This window comes from Microcebus murinus, chromosome 8, assembly GCF_040939455.1.
Source record: "Microcebus murinus isolate Inina chromosome 8, M.murinus_Inina_mat1.0, whole genome shotgun sequence".
Classification (NCBI taxonomy): Eukaryota; Metazoa; Chordata; class Mammalia; order Primates; family Cheirogaleidae; genus Microcebus; species Microcebus murinus.
The window spans coordinates 80,094,023-80,119,625 of record NC_134111.1 but is presented as its reverse complement, the minus strand read 5'-3'; the positions used below and the strand labels follow the sequence as shown (position 1 = coordinate 80,119,625).

The 25,603-nt window shown below is 34.7% G+C and overlaps 2 protein-coding genes and 1 long non-coding RNA gene across 6 annotated transcripts in view; 1 reads left to right on the top strand and 2 right to left on the bottom strand.

Annotated features, from left to right (window-relative positions):
- CREB1 (cAMP responsive element binding protein 1) overlaps positions 1–25,603 on the bottom strand; it is a 54,922-nt gene that overhangs the window by 6,360 nt on the left and 22,959 nt on the right. For all 3 annotated transcript variants that reach the window (XR_012920612.1, XM_012752080.2, XM_012752082.2), the window contains 2 exons: positions 22,855–23,037; positions 20,747–20,897 (listed from right to left, as the gene is read on the bottom strand). Coding sequence is in view for 2 of the 3 variants with exons in the window: in XM_012752080.2 (XP_012607534.1) it covers positions 20,747–20,897; positions 22,855–23,037 (334 nt within the window). In the remaining variant the exon portion in view is untranslated. The remainder of the gene's footprint in view (positions 1–20,746; positions 20,898–22,854; positions 23,038–25,603) is intronic.
- Positions 1–25,603, top strand: part of METTL21A (methyltransferase 21A, HSPA lysine) — a 73,856-nt gene that overhangs the window by 27,680 nt on the left and 20,573 nt on the right. The gene's annotated exons all lie outside the window — the stretch shown is intronic.
- LOC142872380 (uncharacterized) lies at positions 98–20,734 on the bottom strand. The gene is made up of 2 exons (XR_012920615.1): positions 8,012–20,734; positions 98–7,133 (listed from the first exon to the last, which is right to left on the bottom strand). It is a non-coding gene; the product is annotated as an uncharacterized LOC142872380 (long non-coding RNA).

The window sequence follows — 25,603 nt, the reverse complement described above, 5'->3', positions numbered from 1 at the left end:
AGCTCAAAGCAATAAACATTTTTGTACATATTAGACATGTGAAAAATATACAGAATGACTTGAAAATTATCTTATGTTAAATTTTAATCTTAATATATCATAGAAGGTTGATTTAAAACATCAAAAAAACATCATAAACAAGAGTTAATCACTTAAAAACCACATCTCTCGCTATATTAAAATATTCTGCATTATCTGCAAAACTTGAAATTCTATCCATATCAATAACTAAGAAAACAGTAAAGCTAAATTTCAATGTGAAAAACATTCTTTAAATAGAAAATCTTACAAACTAATCATTTCAGAGCATTTTAAAAAACCAAAGTCTCTTTAACAAGTAGTGAGAAAACTGGATATCCACATGCAAAAGAATGAAGTGGACCCTTACCATATACCATATACAAAAATTAACTCAAAATGGATCAAAGACCTTAAACGTAAGACCTAAAACATAAAACCTCTAGAAAAAAACAGAGAAAAAGCTTCCTGTCATTAGATTTGGCGGTGATTTCTTAAATATGACATCAAAAGCATAGGCAACAAAAACAAAATAGAAAAATAGGATGACATCAAACTTAAAAACTTCTGCACATCAAATGATACAATAAACAGTAAAAAGGCAACCTATGGAATGAAAGAAAATATTTGCAAATCATGTATCTGTTAAAGGGTTAAGATCCAGAAAATATATGAGAACTCCCACAACTCAACAATCCAATTTTTAAAAAATGGGCATAGGACTTTGAGTAGGCACTTCTCCAAAGATATATAAATGGCCAATAAGCAGATGAAAAGAGGCTCAACATCAATAATCATTAGGGAAATGCAAATCAATCCATGAGAATGATTATAATAGCTACTATTAGCAAAAGTCATCACAACCACCACCAGAAAATACCAATTGTTGATGATAATATGTTGGTGAGAATATGAAGAAATTCAAACCTTTGTGTACTCTTGGTGGGAATCCAAAATAGTGCAGCTGCTATGGAACAGAATGAGGGTTCCTCAAAAAATTAAAAACGGAATTTACCATATGATCCAGCAATACCACTTCTGGCTACATACCCGAAGGAAATGAAAGCAGGGTCTCAAATTCATATCTATGCATCCATATTCACTGCAGCATTATTCACAATAGCCAAGAGGTAGAAGCAACCCAAATGTCTATCAACAAGGTGAATGGATAAACAAAATGTGGTATATACATACAATGGAATATTAGGAAGGCAGGCCTATTGTAAGCTACAACATGGATGAACCTCAAAGGCATATGATAAGTGAAATAAGCTAGTCTCAAAAAGACAAATACTGTAATTCTACTTATGAGGTATCTAAAGTCAAATTCACAGAAATAGGACTTAGAATGGTGGATGCAAGGGAATAGGGGTAAGGGTAGGGAAAGGGGGAAATGGGGATGTTTAATGGGTACAGTTTCAGTTTTGTAAGATGAATACGTTCTGGAAATCTGTACAATTCACATTGTACCACAATGTGAATATATTTAACATTATTGAACTACTTAAAAATGGTTAGGATGATAAATTTTAATTCATGCTGTTTTTTTAACCACAATTAAAAATAAATTATTTTATAAAATAGATTAAAAATAATAAAATTATTTTTCTTTAGCAAGCTAAGTCTAAACCAGTGTTCTTTTTTAGCTCTATGTGGTCAAGGGCCACATCCTATTCTTTATAACCTCAGCCAGTCGCACAGAGACTAGAACAAGGCAGGTTCTTGTTGAAGAAACATAAGAGTTGAAAGCAAGAAGATTCTATGTCTTTAAAAAATGAAAAACAAGGCCGGGCGCTGTGGCTCACGCCTGTAATCCTAGCTCTTGGGAGGCCGAGGCGGGCGGATTGCTCAAGGTCAGGAGTTCAAAACCAGCCTGAGCAAGAGCGAGACCCCGTCTCTACTATAAATAGAAAGAAATTAATTGGCCAACTGATATATATATATAAAAATTAGCCGGGCATGGTGGCGCATGCCTGTAGTCCCAGCTACTCGGGAGGCTGAGGCAGAAGGATCACTCAAGCCCAGGAGTTTGAGGTTGCTGTGAGCTAGGCTGACGCCACGGCACTCACTCTAGCCTGGACAACAAAGTGAGACTCTGTCTCAAAAAAAAAAAAAAAAAAGAAAAACATAGTAATTTACAATCATTCATTTACATCAGGGGAAGTGTAGCGTAGCAGTTAATAATATCTTCAGTGTTAAGATTCTTGGGGTTAAGTGGTTCTACCTTACCCCAGGAAAATTATTTAACTTTCTTAACTGTAAAAAAGACATGGTAATATTATCTACCTCAAAAGGTTTATGAGGATTAAATGAGTTAATATATGTAAAGCACACAAATAGTACCTGGCATTTTATAAATGTGTTAGCTATTATTATTTCTAGAAAATTCAAATGGTAGAATACTATAATTCCATTAATGTCTTCATCCTCATATAGCCTATCACTTCAGAAAAACGTAGCACTTGCTTCTGATGCATACTGATTTTTGGAATAAAAACTACATCTAATGTTGTATTATCCACAATAGAGAAATATGGACAATATATAATCCATAGCATCACTTAAATATGGGAGGAGATGGATTAAAAATGGCCCCAGCCTTCCACTGAATAGTGAAGAGGGCAAGCCAAGAGGTACTTTGGGGCCAAGAGGAAAACAGTGATCTAGAAAGGATGATACTAGAGATCCCTTTGGATGTTCTGTATTTGGTAAATTCTAACAATATAGAAAGCATGTAGGATGTATATATACTTATAAGTCTAATTAAAGCCAGGGTTGACTAATCTTATTTCCCTTGCTTTCTCCTCTCCATTACCTGAAAATATATGGTCCATAAGTAGAGTGCCCATATGAATGCTACAGCTACATGCTAATTTCCAAAGTTAAACTAATATGATCCTGTAGGTTAGTATCTCCTTTGTTCTATCATAATCAGTATACTATAGTATTGTGAAAGATTAAAGTATATGATCCTCAAAAGAAAAAAACTATGAAACACTAGGCTAAGAAAATTAACTTATTTCTTTAACACAAGATCTCTTGGATCTTTTCAATATACCAATGTGAATTGAGACTCTATAAAAAGGAATTCCATGTAGCATGTCTATATTTGACTATAACTTCTTTTAGGGGAATAGTAAATAAATTTCAACTAACACTCTCTTCAGAATGATATTCAAGTTAGCCACAGTTTAAAATAAATAAACTTGGATACAAATTTAATAAAATACGATACACTAGTGAAAGTTCTAAACTAGGGATAGGAAATTTGGGTTTAGACTCTGGCTTGACACTAACTAGTTATGTAGCTTCCAGCAGGTCCCTTCCCATTCAAGAACTGCTTCCTCATCTGTTTAGAGAAAAAAAAAAGGAGTCATCAACATGTCCCAAACCAAGGTACAAGTTAGCTTTGTATTAAGGAGTATGCAAAGCCAAGAATAAATGTGGTGTATCATTCTAAAGCACCTATTTTGGTTAACGGGTGGCAGACATTTTCATATTAAAATACACAGCACTACATTTTAGAGTAGAATACAAAATTCAAATGAACTTTAAATAAAAATTTTAAAACAAATTTCTAGCTTGGAGAGTGCCTCTTAAAGCTTTTCAAAAATTTCTATCTAAATATTATAAGTACAGAAGAGAATGAAAGGACCTTGCCAATAAATAGATTGGTATTGGGACTTAGTTTGAAGGTTAAACTGACCTCTGATTTTTTTAAAATATAGAAATAGGATTTTATGATTCCAAGCATTCAGGTAAACAGATGACCTACAAATTCTGAAATTGATTTGGTAGACACATTTTTTTCAAAAAAAGTTCTTACATATCAATGTGTTTCAACATCCTCCTACCACATTTACTGAACTAATTTTTTTGCCTCTTAGTCTGTTTTGTGTTCCTGTAACAGAATACAGACTGAGCATTCTAAATCCAAAAATCTAAAATCCAAAATGCTCCAACATATGAAATTTTGAGTGCTATTATGAAGCTCAAAACAAATGCTCACTGAAGCATTTCAGATTTGGGGTGCTAAACTGGTAAGAATGATACAAATGTTTAAAAACCTGAAATCTAAACCCTTTGGTCCTAAGCCATTTCAGATAAGGGTTACTCACAGCCTATATCACAGGCTGGGTAACTTATAGAGAAATTTATTTCTTACAGTTCTGGAGGCTAGGAAGTCCAAGACCTAGGGACCTGCATCTGGGAAGGAGAGCCTTTTTGCTGTATCATCCTATGGTAGAAGGTGGAAGGGCAAGAGAGCATGAGACAGCAAGAGAAAAAGGGAAATGAACTTATCTTTTTTATCAGGAACCCACTTCTACGGATAAGTAACCTAATCTATATTCCCATGATAACAGCATTAATTCATTCATGAAGGCAGAGCCTTTATGACCCCTAATCACTTCTTAAAAGTACCACCTCTCAACACTTTTGCATTAGAGATTAAGTTTCTAGCACACACACTTTGGGGGACACATTCAAACCACAGCAACCTCTATGTAATACTCTTATTTTGTTTCACTTATTCCTTTCTTTTTTGGCATCTTTAATCCTTCCATACTAACTGCTTTTTCTCTTTTGCCTTCAGATTTGTATAGGTCTTTCAAATCTTCATTTACATAAATTGTATTAATTAAAAAATATCTGTATTGGTTCTGGCTTCTGCTCCAGGATGTAGAGAACTAGGAAAGAATGTTACTCACATCCTTTAATGAAAAAGAGGACTAATTTCAAATTCATGAATTTTTTCAAACCCATCAGACAACTAAGGTTATATAAAACTGACCCCAAATCTAAGGAGACAGTGCCTCAGGATAAAAAGTGGCATCTATCCTCACCTGGGATAGAGGCAACTGGACAGTGTTAAAAAGAGTTCACCTAGAACAGGTGAAAAAGTGATGAAGCCCAGAATGCAGGCTGGTGGGTCATGTGCAACCTCTAGGGACTACTGTAGAAATTGGGAGAGTCTGCATGCTCTTGAAGGCTTTTTCTCCATGAACCCAATCCAGCATTCAGAAAAGACTACAAAGAGTACTAAGAGATATCCATTGTGGCATAGACCAATGCGAGGGGAATAGCAGCTGACTTGGAGTAACAAGCAACTCTACAGGGAGCCTATCTCTACTATAGAACAAAAGACTTAATCTGTGGAAGGAAGGGCAACACTGCTGGCCCTAGGGCACTGGTGAACATTCACTGCAGCTGGAAGGAATGTGTAAGGCCCAACCTTTTGGGGGAGGAGCAAGAGAACTGTGAGGACTGCACCCCTGAGACCAAGAGAGTTACAATGCATGCCTAAGACTAAGCTTGATCCCATCCCCCCACATCCCTCTGAAAAACAGCTCCAAATTAACAGAGGGATGGGAGAGGGACAGGAGAGAAATAAGAGCTTACAAACATCCTAGCTAAGGCACAGCATGAAAGGAAGACAGGAAATTTAGAATCAAACAAACAGTGCTCTGAAAACTCCCACCCTAGAAACAAACTAGCTCTCCACATATCTGAAGCCTGTGGTTACTGATGGTAACCATAACAACTCATAAATAGCCCAACTCCTACCCTGGATTACTCCCTTTTCCCTCCACACTAAAGTCCTCACAGAAGGAAATATGTGCCCATTTCCAGTCATAAAAATAAAAACTATTCACCTCATATTAGCATCTATTGTCCTATGTACCACGTTTAGCTTTCAACTAAACATTACAAAGCACATGAATAGGTAAAAGAAAACACACTCCCAGGAAACAGCAATCACCAGAACTAGACTCACATACATATACACATGTTAGAAATATTTGATATAAAATTTGAAATAACTATGACTAATATGCTAAAGGCTATAAAAGAATAGGTAGGTAACATGTAAGATTAGATGGATTATTCTGGCAATGAGATGGACATTATAAAAAAGGATCAAATGGAAATGGATTAATTTATTGATGTTGTGCTCATGAGTAGAAATGACACAGCTAAAGAAAGGCTCAGGGAACTTGAAGAGAGAACAACAGAAACTATGTAAATTGAAACACAAAGAGAAAGTGTATGTGTGGGGAGAACAGAACAACCAAGGGCTGTGGGACAGTCTTCAACATTCTAACATACTTGTAACCAAAATCTCAGAAGAAGAAGAGAGAGAACAGGGCAGTTTTCTGTTTGAATATTTGAAGAAAGTATAACTGAGAATTTTCCAAAATTAATGACAGACACTAAGTCACAGATACAAGAATACCAACCGGGATAAATATAGTGGAGGTAGGGAGGAGGGATGGGAAAATCCCTAGGCATATCATATTTGAACTGCTGAAAATCAAAGGCAAAGAAAAGCTTGATGGCAGGGAAAAAAGAAGCATTATGTAATACAGATTTCTTGTCAGAAACTCTGTAAATCATAAACAAAATGGAGTGCTTTAAAGAATTTAAAATCTTTAAAGTGCTATGAAAGAAAAAATGATCAACCCAGAATTCTATATCCAGCAAAAATATCTCTCAAATATGATGATGGTGAAAGACTTTCTCAAAGCTTTGAAGATTAAATATACAAACATAAAACTAAAATTTTCCACTTATTTTCAATTGTTTAATTTTTAATTGTTTAACTTACTGTCTGAAGTAGAGGTAGGCAAAGTTTTTCCATAAAGTGTCAGATAGTAAGTACTTTAGGTTTTATTGGCCTAAAATAGCCTCCTGTTACGTGTGTGTGATAAACAAACAAATGGGCTATAAGCTAGATTGGATCCATAAGTCATAGTTTGCTAACCCCTCATCCAAGTTAAGTTAAAGGACATAAAACTCAATAAAAAAGGAAGACCTAAGTATATGCTTCAAATATAAAGACATGGAGAAGGAAAAGAATAGAGAAGAGAATACTATGTAAAAACTAATCAAAAGGAACCTGGGGTAGTTTTATTATTATCAGACAAAGCAGACTTCAGAAGGAATATTGTCAGGGATAAAGGACATTATACAATTATAAAGAGGTCAATCCTATAAGAAGATATAATTCTCAATGTGTATTCTTTTTTTTTTTTTTTTGAGACAGAGTCTCGCTTTCTTGCCTAGGCTAGAGTGAGTGCCGTGGTGTGAGCCTAGCTCACAGCAACCTCAAACTCCTGGGCTCAAGCGATCCTGCTGCCTCAGCCTCCCGCGTAGCTGGGACTACAAGCACGAGCCACCATGCCTGGCTGATTTTTATATTATATATATTAATTGGCCAATTAATTTCTTTCTATTTTTATGGTAGAGACGGGGTCTCGCTCAGGCTGGTTTTGAACTCCTGACCTTGAGCAATCCGCCCGCCTCAGCCTCCCAGAGTGCTAGGATTACAGGCGTGAGCCACCGCGCCCGGCCTTCAATGTGTATTCTTTTAACAGAGTTTCTACACACATGAGGCAAAAGCTGATGGAACTGAAAAGAGAAATGAAAAAATTCATAAATACAGCTGAATACTTCACACTTTTCTCTCAGTGATGATAGAATAAGTAGAAAATAAAAAAAGGATATAGAGTACTTGAGTGACATAACCCATTATACCTATTTGACATTAATATGATACTTGCTAATTTAAGAAAAAAGAAATTATACAAAGTATATTCTTAGGCCATAAAACACCTGGGAAATCCTCATTTGGAAATTAAATATTAAACATTTCTAAATCTATAAGCCAAAAAGGAAGTCTAAAGGAAATAAAAAATTTTTTGAACTGAATGCAAATAAAAATTTGACAAATGAGGCTGGGCATGGTAGCTCACACCTGTAATCCAGCACTTTGGTAGGCCAAAGTGGGATGATCACTTAAGGCTAGAGTTCAAGACCAGCCTGGGTAACACAGCAAGACTCCATCTCTACAAAAAATAAAAAATTAGCCAGGCATGGTGCTGTGTGCACTTGTAGTCCCAGCTACTTGGAAGGCTGAGGTGGAAGACTACTTGAGCCCAGGAGTTTGAAGCTGCAGTGAGCTGTGACTGCACCACTATACTCCAGCCTGGGCCTGTCTCTTAATAAATAGATAAATAAATAAATAAAAATTTGTAGGATGCAGCTAAATCAATATTTAGATGGAAATGTATAGTCTGAAATACTTATGTTAGAAAAGAAGGTCTTAAATCAATCATTTATATCAAGGGTTGCCAACATGCACCTCACTGCTTGTTTTTGTAAATAAAATTTTCCTGGAACACAGCCATACTCATTTGTTTATGTATTATTCATGGCTGCTCTGGTCCTAAAATGACAGACTTAAGTAGCTGAGACAGAGACCATTTGGTCCAAAAAGCCTAAAATATGTATTTTTTGATCCTTTTTAAAAAAGTTTGCCAACCTCTGATCTAAGTTCCACCCTTAAGAAACTAGAAAAGGAATAATTAAAACCAAAGCAAGCAGAAGGAAGAAAATAATAAAGATCAGAGAACAAATCAATGACACTGTAAAAAGAAAACCAATGACACTAACAATTGGTTGCCCAAAACAAAAAAGAGAAAAGACAGAACTTATCAATATTAGGAATGAAAGAAGGGATATACCTATTGACCCTATAATACATTAAAAAGATAATGAATAAATACTACAAATAACTCTATGCCTATGAATTTGACAATTTAGAAGAAACAAATCCATTTCTTCTAAAACTCAATGAAGAAATAGTAGTCTGAATTGGCCCATATCTATTAAAGAAATTTAATTCATGGTTTTGGGTAGGGAAGGGGGGCAGGCTTCCAAAAAAAAAGCCAACTTCAGGCTTAGATGGTTTTGATGGCAAATCCTACCAAATATATAAGGTGTAAATAACACCAATTCTATACAACCTCTTCTAGAAAAAGAGAAGGGAACACTTCTCATTTTATGAAGCAAGCATTGCCCTAATAACAAACCTATGACAAGAAAACTAAAACCTCATTAGTCATGAATGTAGACAGGAAAACCCTCAACAAAATATTGATAACCTGAATCCAGCAATATGTAAAAATGATGCTACATCATGACCAAGTAGGGGTTCATCCCAGGAATGCAAGCATGTCTCAACAATGGAATATCAATCAACATAATTCACCCTGTTAACAGACTAAATAAGAAAAACCACATTATCACCTCAATATATTCAGCAAAAGTATCTGACAAAATTCAACAAGCATTTATGATAAAAACTCTCAGAAAACTACAATAAAAGAGGCTTTTAACCTAATAAGGAGCATTTACAAAGAAGCTATGGCTATTATAACTATTTGTGGTCCCCCAAAGATGTCCATGACTTAATCTCTGGAATCTGTGAATTACCTGACATGGCAAAGAGGAATTAAGGTTGCAGATGGAATTAACGTTGTTAATTAGCTGGCCTTAAAATAGGAAAATTATCCTGGATTACTTGGGTGGGCCCAGTGAAACCATATGAGTTCTTAAATGAAGGAGGAGGCAGAAGATGTGACTATGAAAGGAAGACACAGAGAGAGGCGTGAATCTGGAGAAAGGGGCCATAAACCAAGGAATGTGGGTGGCCTCTAGAAGCTGGAAAGGGCAAGGAAACAGATTTCTCCCCTAGAATCTCCAGAAAGCAATGCAGTCCTGCTGACATCTTGACTGTATTTAGCTCAGTGAGAGCTCATGAGGGCTTTGAATCCTATAAAGCTAGAGGATAATAAATTTGTGCTGTTTAAGCCATTAAATTTGTTGTAATCTGTGATAAGCAATAATAGAAAACTAACATACTCTTTAAGATCAAGAATAGAACAAGGATATCCTCTCATCACTTCTATTTAATATCATACCAGAAGTCCTACACATTGCAATAAGGGAAAAAAGAAAAATAAAAGACATACAGATTAGAAAGGAAGAATTCAAACTATCTATATTTGTAGATGACATGACTGTCTATGTAGAAAATCCCAAAGAATCTACTTTAAAAAGGCTCCTAGAAGAAGTAAAATTTAGAATGGTCACAGGATAAAAAGTTGATATACAGAAGTCAATTTTATTTCTATATACCAGCAATGAACTATTGAATATACCATTTCAAAGAGCACTGCCCTAAAATAAATATAAAAATCCCAGAAGTACTTAGGTATAAATCTAATAAGGTATGTTCAGGATCTATATGCTAAAAAATAGATGAAGAGTATATTGTGTTCAAGGAATGGAAGACTCAGTATTAAGATGTGAATTCTCCTCAATTTGATCTATAAACACAACACAATCCTAATCCAAATCCTGATAAGCTTTCTGTAGATATCAACAAGTTGATTCTAAAATATGTATAAAAATGCAAAGGAACCAGAATAGCCAAATCAATTATGTACAAGAACAAAGTTGCAGGAGGACTCAAACTACCAAATTCAAGACTTATTATGAAGGTATAGTAATCAAGACACATGGTATTGGCTAAAAAATAGACATAAAGATCAATGGAAGAAGCTAGGCATCCCAGAAACAACCCACACAAATAGTCAACCATTGAAAAAAAGAACAAAGGCAATTCAACAGAGAAAGAATACTGTTTTAATTAAATGGTCTGGAACAAATGGATGTCCATATATAAAACATTTCTCTTCACACATCCCTCACACCTTAAACAGAAGTTTACTCAAAAGGGATCATAGACCCAAATGTAAAACATAAAACTGTAACACTTCTAGAAGAAAACATAGGAGAAAATCTGTGTAATCTTGGGTTAGGCAAAGATTTTTTTCCCTTTTTTAGTTGACACATAATAATCATACACATTTATGGGACAGAGTGACATTTTGATACACATATATAATATGCATTGATTTGATACACATATATAATATGCATTGATTAATTAACATATCCATCACTTCAAATTTTTATCATTTGTGTTGTGAACATTTGAAGTTTTCTCTTTTAGCTTTCTCAAAATATACAATAAATTGTAGTTAACCATATTCACCGTACAGTGCTGCTGAACACCAAGAACTCATTCCACCTATCTAAGTGGTAATTTTTTTTCCATTAACTAATCTTTCCCCATGCTCCCTGTTCTCCTTCCCTTCCCAGCCTCTAATACCAAAATTTCTACTCTCTACTTCCATGAGCTCAACCTTTTTTTTTTTTAGCTTCACATATGAGTGAGAATGTGTGGTCTTTATCTTTCTGTGCCTCATTTCGCTTAACCCTTGTCTGCCAAGCTCATCTATGTTGCTGCAAATGACAGAATTTCATTCTTTTTGTGGCTAGATAGCATTCCACTGTGTATCTACACCACATTTTCTTTATCCATTCATCTGTTGATGGAAATTTAGGCTGATGCCATTTCTTAGCTATTGTGAATAATGTTGCAATAAACATGGCAGGTATCCCTTTGATAGACTGATTTCCTTTTCTTTGAATAAGTACCTAGTAGCAGAATTGCTGGATCATATGGCAGTTCTATTTTTAGTTTTTAAAAAACAAATCTCCATAGTTTTACATAATGGCTGCACTAATGTTCACTTTCACTAAGTTATTTTTTGTCTTTTTGGTAATAGCCATTCTAACTCAGGTAAGATGATATGTGTACCTCACTATAGTTTTAATTTGCATTTCCCTGATAATTAGTGATGATGAGTATTTTTTCATATATTTAATAGTCATTTGTCTTCTTTTGAGAAATATCTATTGAGATTCTTTGCCCACATTTCAGTGAAATTTTTTCTTTCTTTCTTTTTTTTTTTTTTGCTATTGAATTGAGTTCCTTTTATATTCTGGCTATTAGTTCCTTGTAGGATATATAATTTGCAAATATTTTCTCCTATTCTGCAGGTTGCCTCTTCACTTCACTGACTGTTTCCTTTGCTGTTCAGAAGGTTTTTAATTTAATATAGTCCCATTTGTCTATTTTTTTGTTGTTGCCTATGCTTTTGAAACCTTAGCCATAATATTTTTGCCTAGACCAATGTCCTGAAGCATTTCCCCTATCTTTTCTTCTAGCAGTCTTATAGTTTTGGGTTATATGTTTAAGTCTTTAATCCATTTTGAGTTGATTTTTATATATGGCGACAGGGATCTAGTTTCATTCTTCTGCATATAGATATCCAGTTTTCTCAACACCATTTATTGAAGAGGGTGTCCTTTCCCCAGTATATGTTCTTGGTACCTTTGTCGAAGATCAGTTGGCTGTAAATAGGTGGATTTATTTCTGGGTTCTCTATCTTGTTCCATTGGTCTATGCGTCTGCTTTTAATACCAATACTATGCTGCTTTGCTTATTACAGCGTTATAGCATAATGAGAAGTCAGGTGGTGTGATGCATTAAGCTTTGGTTTTTTATTTTTTTGCTCAGGATTGCTTTGGCTATTTAGGCTTTTTTTTTGGTTCAATATGCACTATAGAATTGTTTTTCTCTATTTATGTGAAATGCCCCTGTAATTTTTTTTTTTTTTTTTTTTTTGAGACAGAGTCTCACTTTGTTGCCCAGGCTAGAGTGAGTGCCATGGCATCAGCCTAGCTCACAGCAACCTCAAACTCCTGGGCTCAAGCGATCCTCCTGCCTCAGCCTCCTGAGTAGCTGGGACTACAGGCATGCGCCACCATGCCTGGCTAATATTTTTTTTCTATATATATTAGTTGGCCAATTAATTTCTTTCTATTATTTTTTATAGTAGAGACGGAGTCTCGCTCAGGCTGGTTTTGAACTCCTGACTTTGAGCAATCCGCCCGCCTCGGCCTCCCAGAGTCCTAGGATTACAGGCGTGAGCCACCGCGCCCGGCCGCCACTGTATTTTGATAGGGGTTGCAATGAATCTGTAAATTGCTTTGAGTAGTATGGCCATTTTAACAATATTAATTCTTCTACTCCATGAGAATGCGATGTCTACATTTGCTTTTGTCCTCTTCAATGTCTTTTATCAATGTTTTGTAGTTTTTTCACTGTAGAGGTCTTTTACTTTCTTGGTTAAATTGATTACTAGGTTTTTTTCAAATTTTATTTTTCATAGCTATTATAAATGGGATTGCTTTCTTGATTTTTTTCCAGCTAGTTCACTCTTCAGTATATAGAAATGCTACTAATTTTGTAGTTGCTTTTGTATACTGCAACTTTACTGAATTTGTGTATGTTCTAAGAATTGGTAGGGTTTATATACATATAAGATCATGTCTTCTGCAAACAGGGACAATTTGACTTCCTCTTTTCCAGCTGGGATGCCCTTTACTTCTTTCCCTTGCCTAATGGCTCCGGCTAGAACTTTGAGTACTATGTTGAATAAGAATAGTAAAAGTGAGCATCTCTGTCTTATTCCAGTTCTAAGAGGAAAGTCTCTTAGCTTTTCTCTATTCAATATGATGTTAGCTGTGGGTTTATCATACATGGCCTATATTGTGTTGAGGTATGTTCCTTCTATGCCTACCTAATTTGTTAAGAGTTTTTATTATGAAGGGATGTTAAATTTTATCAAATTCTTTTCTTGTGTCTATTGAGATGATCATATGGTTCTTTCCTTTATTCTGGTGATGTATCATATTTATTGATTTGTATATGTTGAACTGTCCTTGCATCCACTCCACCTGATCATGGTGTATTATCTTTTTGATGTGTTGTTAGATTTGGTTTGCTAGTATTTTGTTGAGGATTTTTGAATCCAGGTTCATCAGGGATATTGGCCTGTGGTTTTCTTTTTTTCTTTGTCCTAGTCTGGTTTTATTATCAGGGTAATGCTGGCCTCATAGAATGAATCAGGAAGAATTCTTCCTCCTCAATTTTTTGGAATAGTTTAAGGAGAATTGGTATTAGTTCTTCTTTATAAGTTTGGTAGAATCAGCAGAATTCTTGGGCTGTTGGGCTGTTGTTATTGGGAGACTTTTTATTATTGATAATTACCCAAGTGAATTGGAAGTCCATATAAAAAGCTTTACATTGCTGTTTTACTTCATGAGTTTGGAGAAAAAAAGCACTCTACATAAGTGTTTACAAACTTTATTCCTCCCAAATTGGAAACAATCAAGTTGAACAGTTATTTTACCATACATACCAGTACATCCATAGTGAAATATTCTGTGATAAAACCATTCATTCATGCAACAATAATGATGGGACTTAAATGCATTTTGCTAAGTGAAAGAACCAGATCTAAAAGGCTACATATTGTATAATTTCATTTACAGAGATTCTGCAAAAGGCAAAACTTTAAGGGTTCAGTGGTTTCCAGGGCATGAGGGAAGGGGTAGAGGCTGACTACCTAGAGAATATCTTTATGATAGTATAACTGTTCTGTATGGCACTGTAGTGGTAGATGCATGACGCTATGCATCTGTCAAAACCCGGCCGGGCGCGGTAGCTCACGCCTGTAATCCTAGCACTCTGGGAGCCGAGGCGGGAGGATTGCTCGAGGTCAGGAGTTTGAAACCAACCTGAGCAAGAGCGAGACCCTGGCTCTACTATAAAAATAGAAAGAAATTGGCCAACTAATACATATAGAAAAAATTAGCTGGGCGTGGTGGCGCATGCCTGTAGTCTCAGCTACTTGGGAGGCTAAGGCAGAAGGATGGCTTGAGCCCAGGAGTTTGAGGTTGCTGTGAGCGAGGCTGACGCCACGGCACTCACTCTAGCCTGGGCAACAAAGCGAGACTCTGTCTCAAAACAAACAAACAAACAAACAAACAAACCCCATAAAACCATACAGCACAAAGAGTGAACTTAGTTATATGCAAATTTAAAAATAAAAAACATGATGTCCCAGAACTAAATGAAGATAACGAATCTAACTTATTAAAAACATAACATACCCTCACTGAAGGGGGTGGAGAAAGAAGGAGCAGAGCTAAGTAACTTTAGAAAACAGTACTTCACTAAATGTAATAAGGCTAAAAACAAAAAGAAAAAGTATAAACACTATATTGTTATTGGTAAATTTCTTTATCACAGGGTACACACATTACCAATTCAGAAAATATTTTATATGGATACTAGATTTAAACCAATATGTAAGCCAAGTTTCTGTCAGAGAAAGAAGTTATAAATGAGCAAATGGGGGAAGTCCACAATGAATCTTGTGGTTATAGATTAAAATCACATATGTTAGTGCATATATGTATTTATTTTAGTGTGCAGTTGTCCCTCGGTATCTGTGGGGGACTGGTTCCAGAAATCACCTCAAATACCAAAATCCACAAATGCTCAAGTCTCTTATAAAAAATGGCATATAGTATTTGCATATAACCTATGCACATTCTCCTATATACTTAAAATCATCTCTAGATTACTTATAATACCTAATGCAATGTAAATGCTATATAAATAGTTAAAATGTATTGCTTTTTACTTTGTATTATTTTTTATTCCTGTTACTTTTCTATTTTTTCTCATATATTTTCAATCTGCAGTTAGTTGAATCTACAGATGAGGAACCTGTGGAAAATACACACACACACACACAGATACAGAAATAAGGATGTATGCCTTCATGAAGCCATACATATATTTCCTAGCTCTGTCTTTGTGAGGGCCTACAGATATGAAACTTCAATAATAACAAAGAACACAACTAACCTAGTGCCTAATTCTTGACTTCTAAATACCATTTTCTAATAAAAAGAACTAGAGTTCATTGGAGAAATGGTTGACTCCAAGGCTAAAGAAGGGAAAATACGAGATGAGAATTTGAGCTTGGACAATCTTACAGTGCCAGAAAGTAAAAAGGTCGTGAGTGGAGGCTGGGGAAGGATGGGATATGTCAAAGGATACAGAAAGCACCTTAAAAGAGATCCCAAAGGACAAAGCTGGATTGGATTTTAACCCCCAAAATAAAATACCCATGAATCCACATTGATATAAGTAATGTGAAGGGACACATTTTCAATATAGAAGAATTCCAGTTAATAAATAGAGAAGCAAAGGGGGAAATAGAAATTTTCCATTAAAATATCAGTAATAATTATTATAGACAAGATTCACTGGTCAATCCTAAAATTAGTGGGCAAAACTTTAAGAAGAAAGAGGATATTTGCATAGCCTCCAAAATACACTGATTACTATAATGGTTTTAACACACATGGCCACAAATTCTTTGATATTCTCCTTTTTAGGAGGTGGAATTTAATTCTCCTCCCTTTGAATGTGGGTGAGACTTAGTGACTCACTTCTAAGGAGCAGAGTATATAAAGAGAAAACTGGTAGCTCTATAGTAGAGACCCCCAGATAGCACGTTAGCCAAGTGATCAAAGTTTGCATCATCAGTAATAAGTCAGGCTGATATGTGCTCCCTGATGTGATGTTATGAGATGGGCACACTATACTTCTGTGGTATTCTTTCCCCAAACCTATTACACCTCAATCCAATCATAAGAAAACATTGGACAAACCCAAATTAAGGGATATTCTAAAAGAAACCATACCACTACTCTTCAAAAGTGACAGGGCTATGAAAGACAAGTAAAGCGAAACTTTCACAGATTGGAGGAGATGAAGGAGCCATGACAACTAAATGCAATATGGTACCTGAATTGAACTACGTAAGTAGAAAAACTAGGAAAATCTCAGTAAAATGTATAATTCAGTTAATGGTATTATATCAATGTATTTCTTAGTTTTGATAAAAGTACCCTGGTTATATAATATACTAAAATTAGAGGAAGGTGGATGAAAGGTATCTGGAACTTTTTAGTACTATTTTTATAACTTTTTTAAATCTAAAATTATTTCAAAGTTAAAAATCATACATTAAAAATATATATTTATCTTTCTTTGTACTGGGGACAAGTTGACTCTAGAATGTTAACATTTTGGATGGTGTGCTTATAGGTGATTAAATTTTTAGCTTATGTTTTCTAATTTACTTATTTATAATGAATGTATTTCACTTGTAAGGATAAATTTTAAAAAATGATTATAATATACGTACTTTCTGGTAATTTGCTTTTGTCCACCAAGAACATCTTTCTACCTATCTTCATTCTTAATGACTAGCTGTAAAGAGTTGAATGGACGTACCTTAACTTACATTGAATACACTTTAATTTTAGGAATCTGCCTGTTTATATCCTTCAACTCATTTAGTCTTCTGACCTTATTTGTTGAAATGGTTTCCTATTTATTGTTTGCTTTGCTACTTTATCCTTTTCTTTGCTAAACAGAGGTTTTATATTTTTCTATGGTCTAATCTATTTAACCTTTGCCTTTATTACTTCTGCCTTTAGTAAATCTGCTATTAAAATCTACCTACACTCTATTTAGTAGCAGGCTGTCATAAAAAATTTTTTAAAATAAATAAATAAAATTCCCCTACACGCTAAAGGTATATAAAGGCAAGGGCGGTAGACTGTATTATAATACTTTCACAATTGTTCACTGCTAACTCCTATGGGAAAAGGTCACATCCACACTCCCTTGACTTTAGTCTTGTCTTTGCTTATGCTGTGGCCCATGGAACACAAGCAGACGTGATGTTCACCACAATCAAGCAATGTTTAAAAAAGCATTGCCCTTTTCCCATGGCCACAAGAATGGCATGTCTCAAAGAGGTGCTGCTCTAGGCGAGATCCTAGAACCAGATGAGTATGTGAAAGAGAACCAGGTGAAGAAGCCCAGGGCAACTGACTTGCAGTTGCCAAAATGTAATGTAAGTGAGAGAGAAATTATGTTCTAAGACACTGAGATTTTGTGATTGTTACTGCAGCAACACAAATGAACAATCATCTATATTTTCTTTTAGAATGTTTATCACTTCATTTGACATAAATGGCAATTTGGATAGTGCTGAATTCTTGGATCACAACCATTTCAAACCATTAAAGTTTAGTTTAAGATAGACTGTTTGATATGTATAAGGGACATTCATTCAAGTGAGTATGTTTCAGGAGGAGAGTGCTACTCTTAACCTTTCCTCTGAAATAGCCACAATAGCACAGGAAACTAAATATGGGTGTTCTGTAGGCACATCACAAAGCAACCACTGCTGATATAAATTTCTTTTAAATCTCTTATTTGACTTCAAAAATAATGTTTATTTCTTTAAAATCTTTGAGCAAAATGAACATTCAAGAAAAGCATTCCATGTTTATTTCCTGGTGCTACATATCCCAAGCAAACTGTTCTGGTTTGAGAGGCACAGCAGGAGATCGATGCATACTGGAATCAGTGAAGTAGCATGTTCATAGGCTTTGGTGCCAGACATAGGTTCAAATTTCAGTTCCACCAATTTCTTAAAAGGTGTGACCTTTGGCATTATATTTAACTTTTATATTTACTGTCTCCTCCTCTGTAAAGTGGGGATAAGCTAAGCTTCTATTGTAGTGCAGGTAGAATTAATAAAATAATATATTAATATATAAAGAACCTCAGTATAATTTCCAGTATATAGTGGGACTTAATAAATAGTACCTTAGGGGAAAGGTCAAAGGCAGAATGTATAAAATTAGGAGGTACTAGCATGGAAGTGATACCTGAAATATGTGGATATAAATAAAGGTTCCAAGGAAAAATTTGAAAAGTAGTCAGAAAACCAGATAAGTCAAAGAAGAGTTTAGAGTAATGAGCAGTCAAAAGTGTCAAATACTCCATAGAGGTAAAATTAAATGAAAAGTGAATACTAGACTTGCAAAGTGGGAGGGAATTTGTACCTTTTTATAGATATGTGAGTGGTACGATAGTCACAGAAACCAGACTCCAGTGAATGGAAACTAAATAGTAGAAGCAGCAGTAATCTGGTAATGAAGGGGAAAAAGAACTACAGCAGAATCAATGGGAAGTTCCCCCCTTTTACGGATGGTGTAACTAAATCTAAGGAAAAGTATTTTTTATTAAAAAAATTCTTTTTTCATTATCCAGTCCCTGAGTTGAAATGCAACAGTATTTTATTAAAGAGTCCATGGTAAATCAGGTAGCTTCCCTGATTATCTCATGTAAGCAAAGGTTGTCAGGAACTGTGGTTAGGTGTGTCTTATCACTAACTTGGTGGTGGTGGTAGAAAAGGTCATAAATCTGAAGGAAAAACGAATAGAGAAAAAAAGGAAATCTTATGTGCCAGTCAACTTAAAACAGTTTTCCCAAATGGACAGTGCTCTGGGCTGGCCTCTACAAAGTGGAGCAGGCAGGAAGCTACAGTGCTGCTTTCTCATTTACTACCATTACACCGCTGCTTAAGTCTTTTCTGCATAACGGGGAAACGGTTTTGTTTCACAGAGCCAAGCTATATACACATAATCCAAAGTGTTTCTGTTGTTTTTATCATCAAAATAATTTATTTTCTGATTGTTCTCCTGTGTCTCTTAGAACTGTTTTCTTTAGTAAGCACTGTTGTCTTTTTTTTTTAAACTCTTTCTGTTTTATTTCATTAAGCTTAGTTATCTTTAAATTTAGACTTACCCTCTGCTTAAGACTTCTCAATCAGACTTGCTTCTAATTTTAACAATGGTAAAGCGTTTCCTTACATTTTTTAAAACTGAAAAGATTTAAAGCTGGAAAGATTTACATTTATATTTTAAAATGCATTTAAATATGAATGCACAGTTTTTATGCTTTTGTTTAGTATTATAACAAATATTCAAAAGAAAATCAGAAATTGATTTTCACAAACAAACAAAAAAAGTCACCTGGCTGTGTCCAACTCTTTTCCTAACATCCCAGAAAAAGACCTGCTTTATTTTTTCGAGACAGTATCTCATTGTTTTACCCAGGCTGGCCTTAAACTCCTGGGCTCAAGGGATCCTCTTGCCTCAGTGCATCAATGCACCCACCTTCTGCCATTTCTCATAGTTTAGATGTAATTTATTAACACTGTATGACAATTAAGAATATTTTTGGAACAAAGAAGATGATCTGAACTGAAACACAAAATTGCATACACAAAACATTTCAACAAAGCACTACAGTTACAAAGTGCTTTCAGAGGAATTATCTTACTTGACTGTTAGAACAACACTTTAGGTAGGTGGTGGGATCCCATTTTACAAAGGAGAAAACTGGGGATTAGAAGATAATTATGTTCTCTCCAAATCACAGATGACAGATAAAGCCCAGACTCGAAGACAGATCTTCCAAATTCAATCTGTTTCTTTTACTTTATCATAGTGTTTGAAGTATCTTAGGTGAACAGCAGAATACTTACACCAATTTCAAACTTTTTACACCTTTATTTTCATGTTCTTGTTAGTCATCATTCCATATTAAAATACTAAGTTAAATAGTAACTTACTTTTATTTTGCTTTCGGATGGCAAAACTATTTATAGCAATGAACTTACTGAGAATTGCTTTACTCACATTTCATAGCTTTTGATATATAGTATTTTCATTGCCAAAGACTATATTTTAAGGTTTTTGTCAGTAACATGCATTCCTAGAATTAATATAGTTTTGAAGAATCCTTAGGTGTTAAATTGTTATCATTTTGAGTAAAGATAATATTCATTACAACATGGACTGGCCCATCATACATATACTTTATATCAAGTAAACTTAGAATTAATAAAATTTAACATTCAATGTTAATATACCTACATGAAACTCTTGATTTTCTTGAACAATACTACTCATTAAAAGAAACAATTTCTAAATAACCTGGCTAGTAGTTTGGAGCAAAGGTCAACCAGCAAAGCTGCACATTAATCTCCCATGGGGAAATTGTATGAAAGAAAACTACTCTATGGTCAAAAATTGACACATGATCTCAAGATGTATCAATTCTATCAGAAAAAAAATCCAATACAAAGATTCTATTACCAGTAGATGTAAAGACACACATCTGGCAAAATCTGAGGATGTACTTAACCTATAGCAATCTAAGTAAATGCAATATATGTACCTGTTCTTCATTAGACGAACCTCTCTCTTTCGGGCTGCTTCTTCAGCAGGTTGTGTAGGAAGTGCTGGAGAGGATGCCATAACAACTCCAGGGGCAATAGTGCTAGTGGGTGCTGTGCGAATCTGGTATGTTTGTACATCTCCAGAGGCAGCTGAAAAGAATAGTGAACATGATATAAGACAGAAACACTGCAACTTGATGCAACCGTGTCAATCATCTATCTAAGCAAACATTCTGGATTAAAAGGGAAGCAAAAATAACAGATGATGATTCTGACTAACATGTTGAAAGAATCAGCACTCTTTGGGTCATTATTAAGAAATAATTCCCAATTTAATGTATTTATTAGTATAGACACGGGTGAAAGAGGTCTTAACCTATGTCTGGGTTTTATATTTATTTTTCATTGGAATGAAGTTCTATGCTGTTGTTAACATGCTTACCAACCTTAAGTCTAAAAGGTAAGTAGGGCACAGCTTGGATGATCTTCCTAGATATAGTCCTCAATGTCTTCCTTTTGATATTGGTAAATTCATATTAAAAAATTTCAAGTAGACTCTTGCCACGACATAAAAACGACCATGATTTTTCATAAAATAGCAAAATAGAAGAGAAAATAAAGCATTATGGTCAACTATTATAGATTTCTAATTAAAACAAAACTGAAAGTATGAAAAAGTGTACTGACTTGATGTCAATTATATAATCTGTAAACATATTCTTTTAATGTAAATGATAATGGCTAAATAAACTGAAGTTTTATTTTTCTAACTGATCACCATTTCTGAAAACAAACACAATCACTATTTGTCAAACTGCTTCTAAAAACAGCTTCATAATATGCTCTCCTAATAAGGAACCTAACATTACTTAAGAGAATTTGAAGGTATATAAAATCATTCATATTATTAATATCAATTAAAATGTGTATAGTTTGAGTGGAAAAATTTATACTAAATGTGTTACCATCTTCAAACTGACGTTGAGAATTCAAATTCACTGACATCCTGCTTTACAATTTTTGAGTACCTGCATGTAAAGTGAAAAGGTGTTTTATTCCCATCAATAAGGAAAATATTATCTTTTTCAAATATTTGTTTGTAACAGAATATATTCTGTAAATACATTAGGGCTCTTTAAATAAGTTATGACTATAGAAACAACTTTGGCTTTTTAGGAAAAAAAAGTTATGATTCTCTCCAGTTGGTATTTTAGGATCATTCAAAAGTTATTATCCACAATAAAGGGATATATATGTCATTACCTAACATAGGAAAAATGTATTATTTATGAAAACATTTTAAAAAATTTATTATTATTTCCTCAATCTGCAAATTTCTAATCTGGCCCAATTTATATTCTTGAAATATTTAAATAAATTCAAAGAAAAATGGTCAATTCCTATCCATAAAGGTTCCCAAAATAAAAAAAGCAATTTCTATGATTCATCAAGGATTTAGCTACTACTTTTTCTCTAAAGACCAGCAGATTTGCATACTGATATAATATCTTTTGGAATAGAATGTTTTCATTCAAAATAAAAACTGATGGTCTTAGAAAAAAGAGGTCCTAAAATTTCTTTTAACAAAATACAGAGAAACAGAATTCTCCAAAGATTCTGTTTTGAATCTTTGAATCTTTGGAATCCAAAGATTCCAAACAGAACCTCCAAAGATTCTTATCAGTGATTTAGCACAACTCTCATTTGAAACATGGGGAAAAAAATGAGGCCCAGAGAGGATGGGTCTTGTTCAAGGTCACATAGCAGATTGAAGCAAAGTTAGATCTTGAATCTATCTTTCCCAATTCCTTATTTCCTTGCCTTTCCTTCTAACCTACCCTATTTCTCCTACCCCAAATACTAAAGGTGTTAAAGATAGATAGATGCTGTATTTTTAAAACTGAAAATAGTTGTTTTTATGCCATGACATTTTGGTCCAATTGGAATAATGGAAGAGCTCATGGAAAATATTTTCTGTAATATACTGAAGAAAAATTAACTACATTTTAACAGTGCTTTGTAATATGATACTTACTTTTTCTGAGAGTTTATAAAATTTTAATATTTCAAGGAATTTTCTACACCTGTGAATTCGGAATTCCCTTACCTTGAACAACAACTTGGTTGCTGGGCACTAAGATCTGTTGTCCATCAGTGGTCTGTGCATACTGCAGAATGGTAGTACCCGGCTGAGTGGCGGCTGCATTGGTCATGGTTAATGTTTGCAGGCCCTGTACCCCATCGGTACCATTGTTAGCCAGTTGTATTGCTCCTCCCTGGGTAATGGCAACTAAAACCCAATGGATTTTATTGTTATAAGTGTAATTGATACCATATAATACATTTAAAATACATTAAATCCAATGTAGAATAATTTGCAAGACATAATCTAAGAGAAATTACAGTAAATAACATCACCAAGAAGGATCTGGTATACTCAAGTAACCTGCTGCACAGGAAACCCATAATCAATTTCTACAATAGAAATGCACTCTATGAACCATATTATAATTTATAATAATTATGCCTATTAACATCTTTAAAAAAACATGTAAGTGGGAAAATGTTAAATCCCTTTTGAAGTTATGTGATTCTGAAGAGGTTCCACTTTGTGATCCATACTTTATTTTAGCATTAACTATATAATATATTAATTGTTTAATATTTGCTATACGACTAGTAAATAAATTTTAGGGTTAGAAATGTGATTTTTCTTCTCTTCTTTCATGCACTTAGCACAGTGGTGGGCATGTAATAGGCACCCAATAAATGGTTGTTTTAAAGTGTAATTCATGACAGTTCATCAGTGCAGTCCATTCTACTCTAACTCTTCTAGCAATTCATAAACTATTTCAAAAGTCCACTCAACGAAGCAACTGAAATATCCTATGGAACTTAATTATCACAGAGTCGCTCATAGAGTTTAAAATCAGAGCTCAAGATCATCATTTAGAAAAAAATATTTTACTGTCATTTCTAAGTTACATATTCAAACATTTGCATATAGGACCATTTGTTGTTCATACCATAATTAACCACATTTGCCATTCATCTATTACAAACTAAATCAACTTTTGCTAACACTAATAGACATTTCCCTTTATAAAAAGCTGAAATCACCTTTATGCTACCATATATGGAAAAAGTTAATTTAAAAAATAGATAATTTTATTTGGAAGAAGCAATCCTTTAGATTCTAGCACTGAGATACACACTTGGATCCTCTCTAGACAAATCTCCCTAATAGGGGTCAAGTTTTCCAGAAAGAGACAGACCAAAAATCACATTATATATAAAATAGTGTAATGGATCTTAACTAAGAAAAAACTAAAATATGTAAGAAAATCAACATGTCTGACTTAAGCATGTTACTATTAAATACCTATTAGAAAGGAATTAGTTTGGGATGAATTGTTAGCAAGTTCTGGGAAACTATAATATCCTGAAGCATTTGTACATGGAAAATTAATTCTCCACTGCTCAATCAAGAAATAAGAGGAGGCTGGGTGCAGTGGCTCATGCCCAGCACTTTGGGAGGCAAAAGTGGGAGGATCACTTGAGGCCAGGAGTTGAGACTAGCCTAAGCAACATAGTGAGACTCTGTCTCCACAAAAAAATAAATATTAAAAAAAAAAGAGGCCGGGCGAGGTGGCTCACGCTTGTAATCCTAGCACTCTGGGAGGCCGAGGCGGGCGGATTGCTCAAGGTCAGGAGTTCAAAACCAGCCTGAGCAAGACCCCGTCTCTACTATAAAAATAGAAAGAAATTAATTGGCCAACTAATATATATATATAAAAAATTAGCGGGGCATGGTGGCTCGTGCCTGTAGTCCCAGCTACTCGGGAGGCTGAGGCAGCAGGATTGCTTGAGCCCAGGAGTTTGAGGTTGCTGTGAGCTAGGCTGACGCCATGGCACTCACGCTAGCCTGGGCAACAAAGCGAGACTCTCTCAAAAAAAAAAAAAAAAAAAAAAAAAGAAATAAGAAGAGTTAATGGCTATGATGTGGTTAGTTTAGCAAAAATAATACTTGTGGAAATTAAAACATTGGCATATATAATCCATCCACTTTAGCTAATCCCAAAAGTTTTACTTATCTTAGACAAGGGGAAAAAAATGGAATGTGGAAGAATTATTCTAAGATTAATTTTGTGTGATTACTTCAAAGAATCAGAAGGTTAACAGAATCAAATCCCAATTTCTCATGTATAGTTAATATGCAAATTCCACTAAGTGTAACACACCACTTTTTGCTTGGTTTGCACAGCAATGAACTCAAGGTATGAGGAAGGAAGTAGTAAACCATATATGAAAAGACCTGAGTTCTAGTCCAAGTGCCATCACTAAACTTATTTATAAGGTCAGGCGCGGTGGCTTACGCCTGTAATCCTAGCACTTTGGGAGGCCAAGTCGGGCGGATTGCTCGAGGTCAGGAGTTCGAAACCAGCCTGAGCAAGAGCGAGGCCCCGTCTCTACTATAAATAGAAAGAAATTAATTGGCCAACTAATATACAGCCGGGCATGGTGGCACATGCCTGTAGTCCCAGCTACTCGGGAGGCTGAGGCAGAAGGATTGCTTGAGCCCAGGAGTTTGAGGTTGCTGTGAGCTAGGCTGATGCCATGGCACTCACTCTAGCCTGGGCAATAAAGCGAGACTCTGTCTCAAAAAAAACCCACAAAAAACCAACTTATTTATAAATAAAAACATAAGGTTCTAGCCACTAAGTACAATTGTGGTAAATATCAAATGTGGTCATATATATGAAAATATGTTGAAAGCTAAAATCTGATCCTACTGAACATGGTTTTTCTCTCTAATATTTTTTTTTTTTTTGAGACAGAGTCTCGCTTTGTTGCCC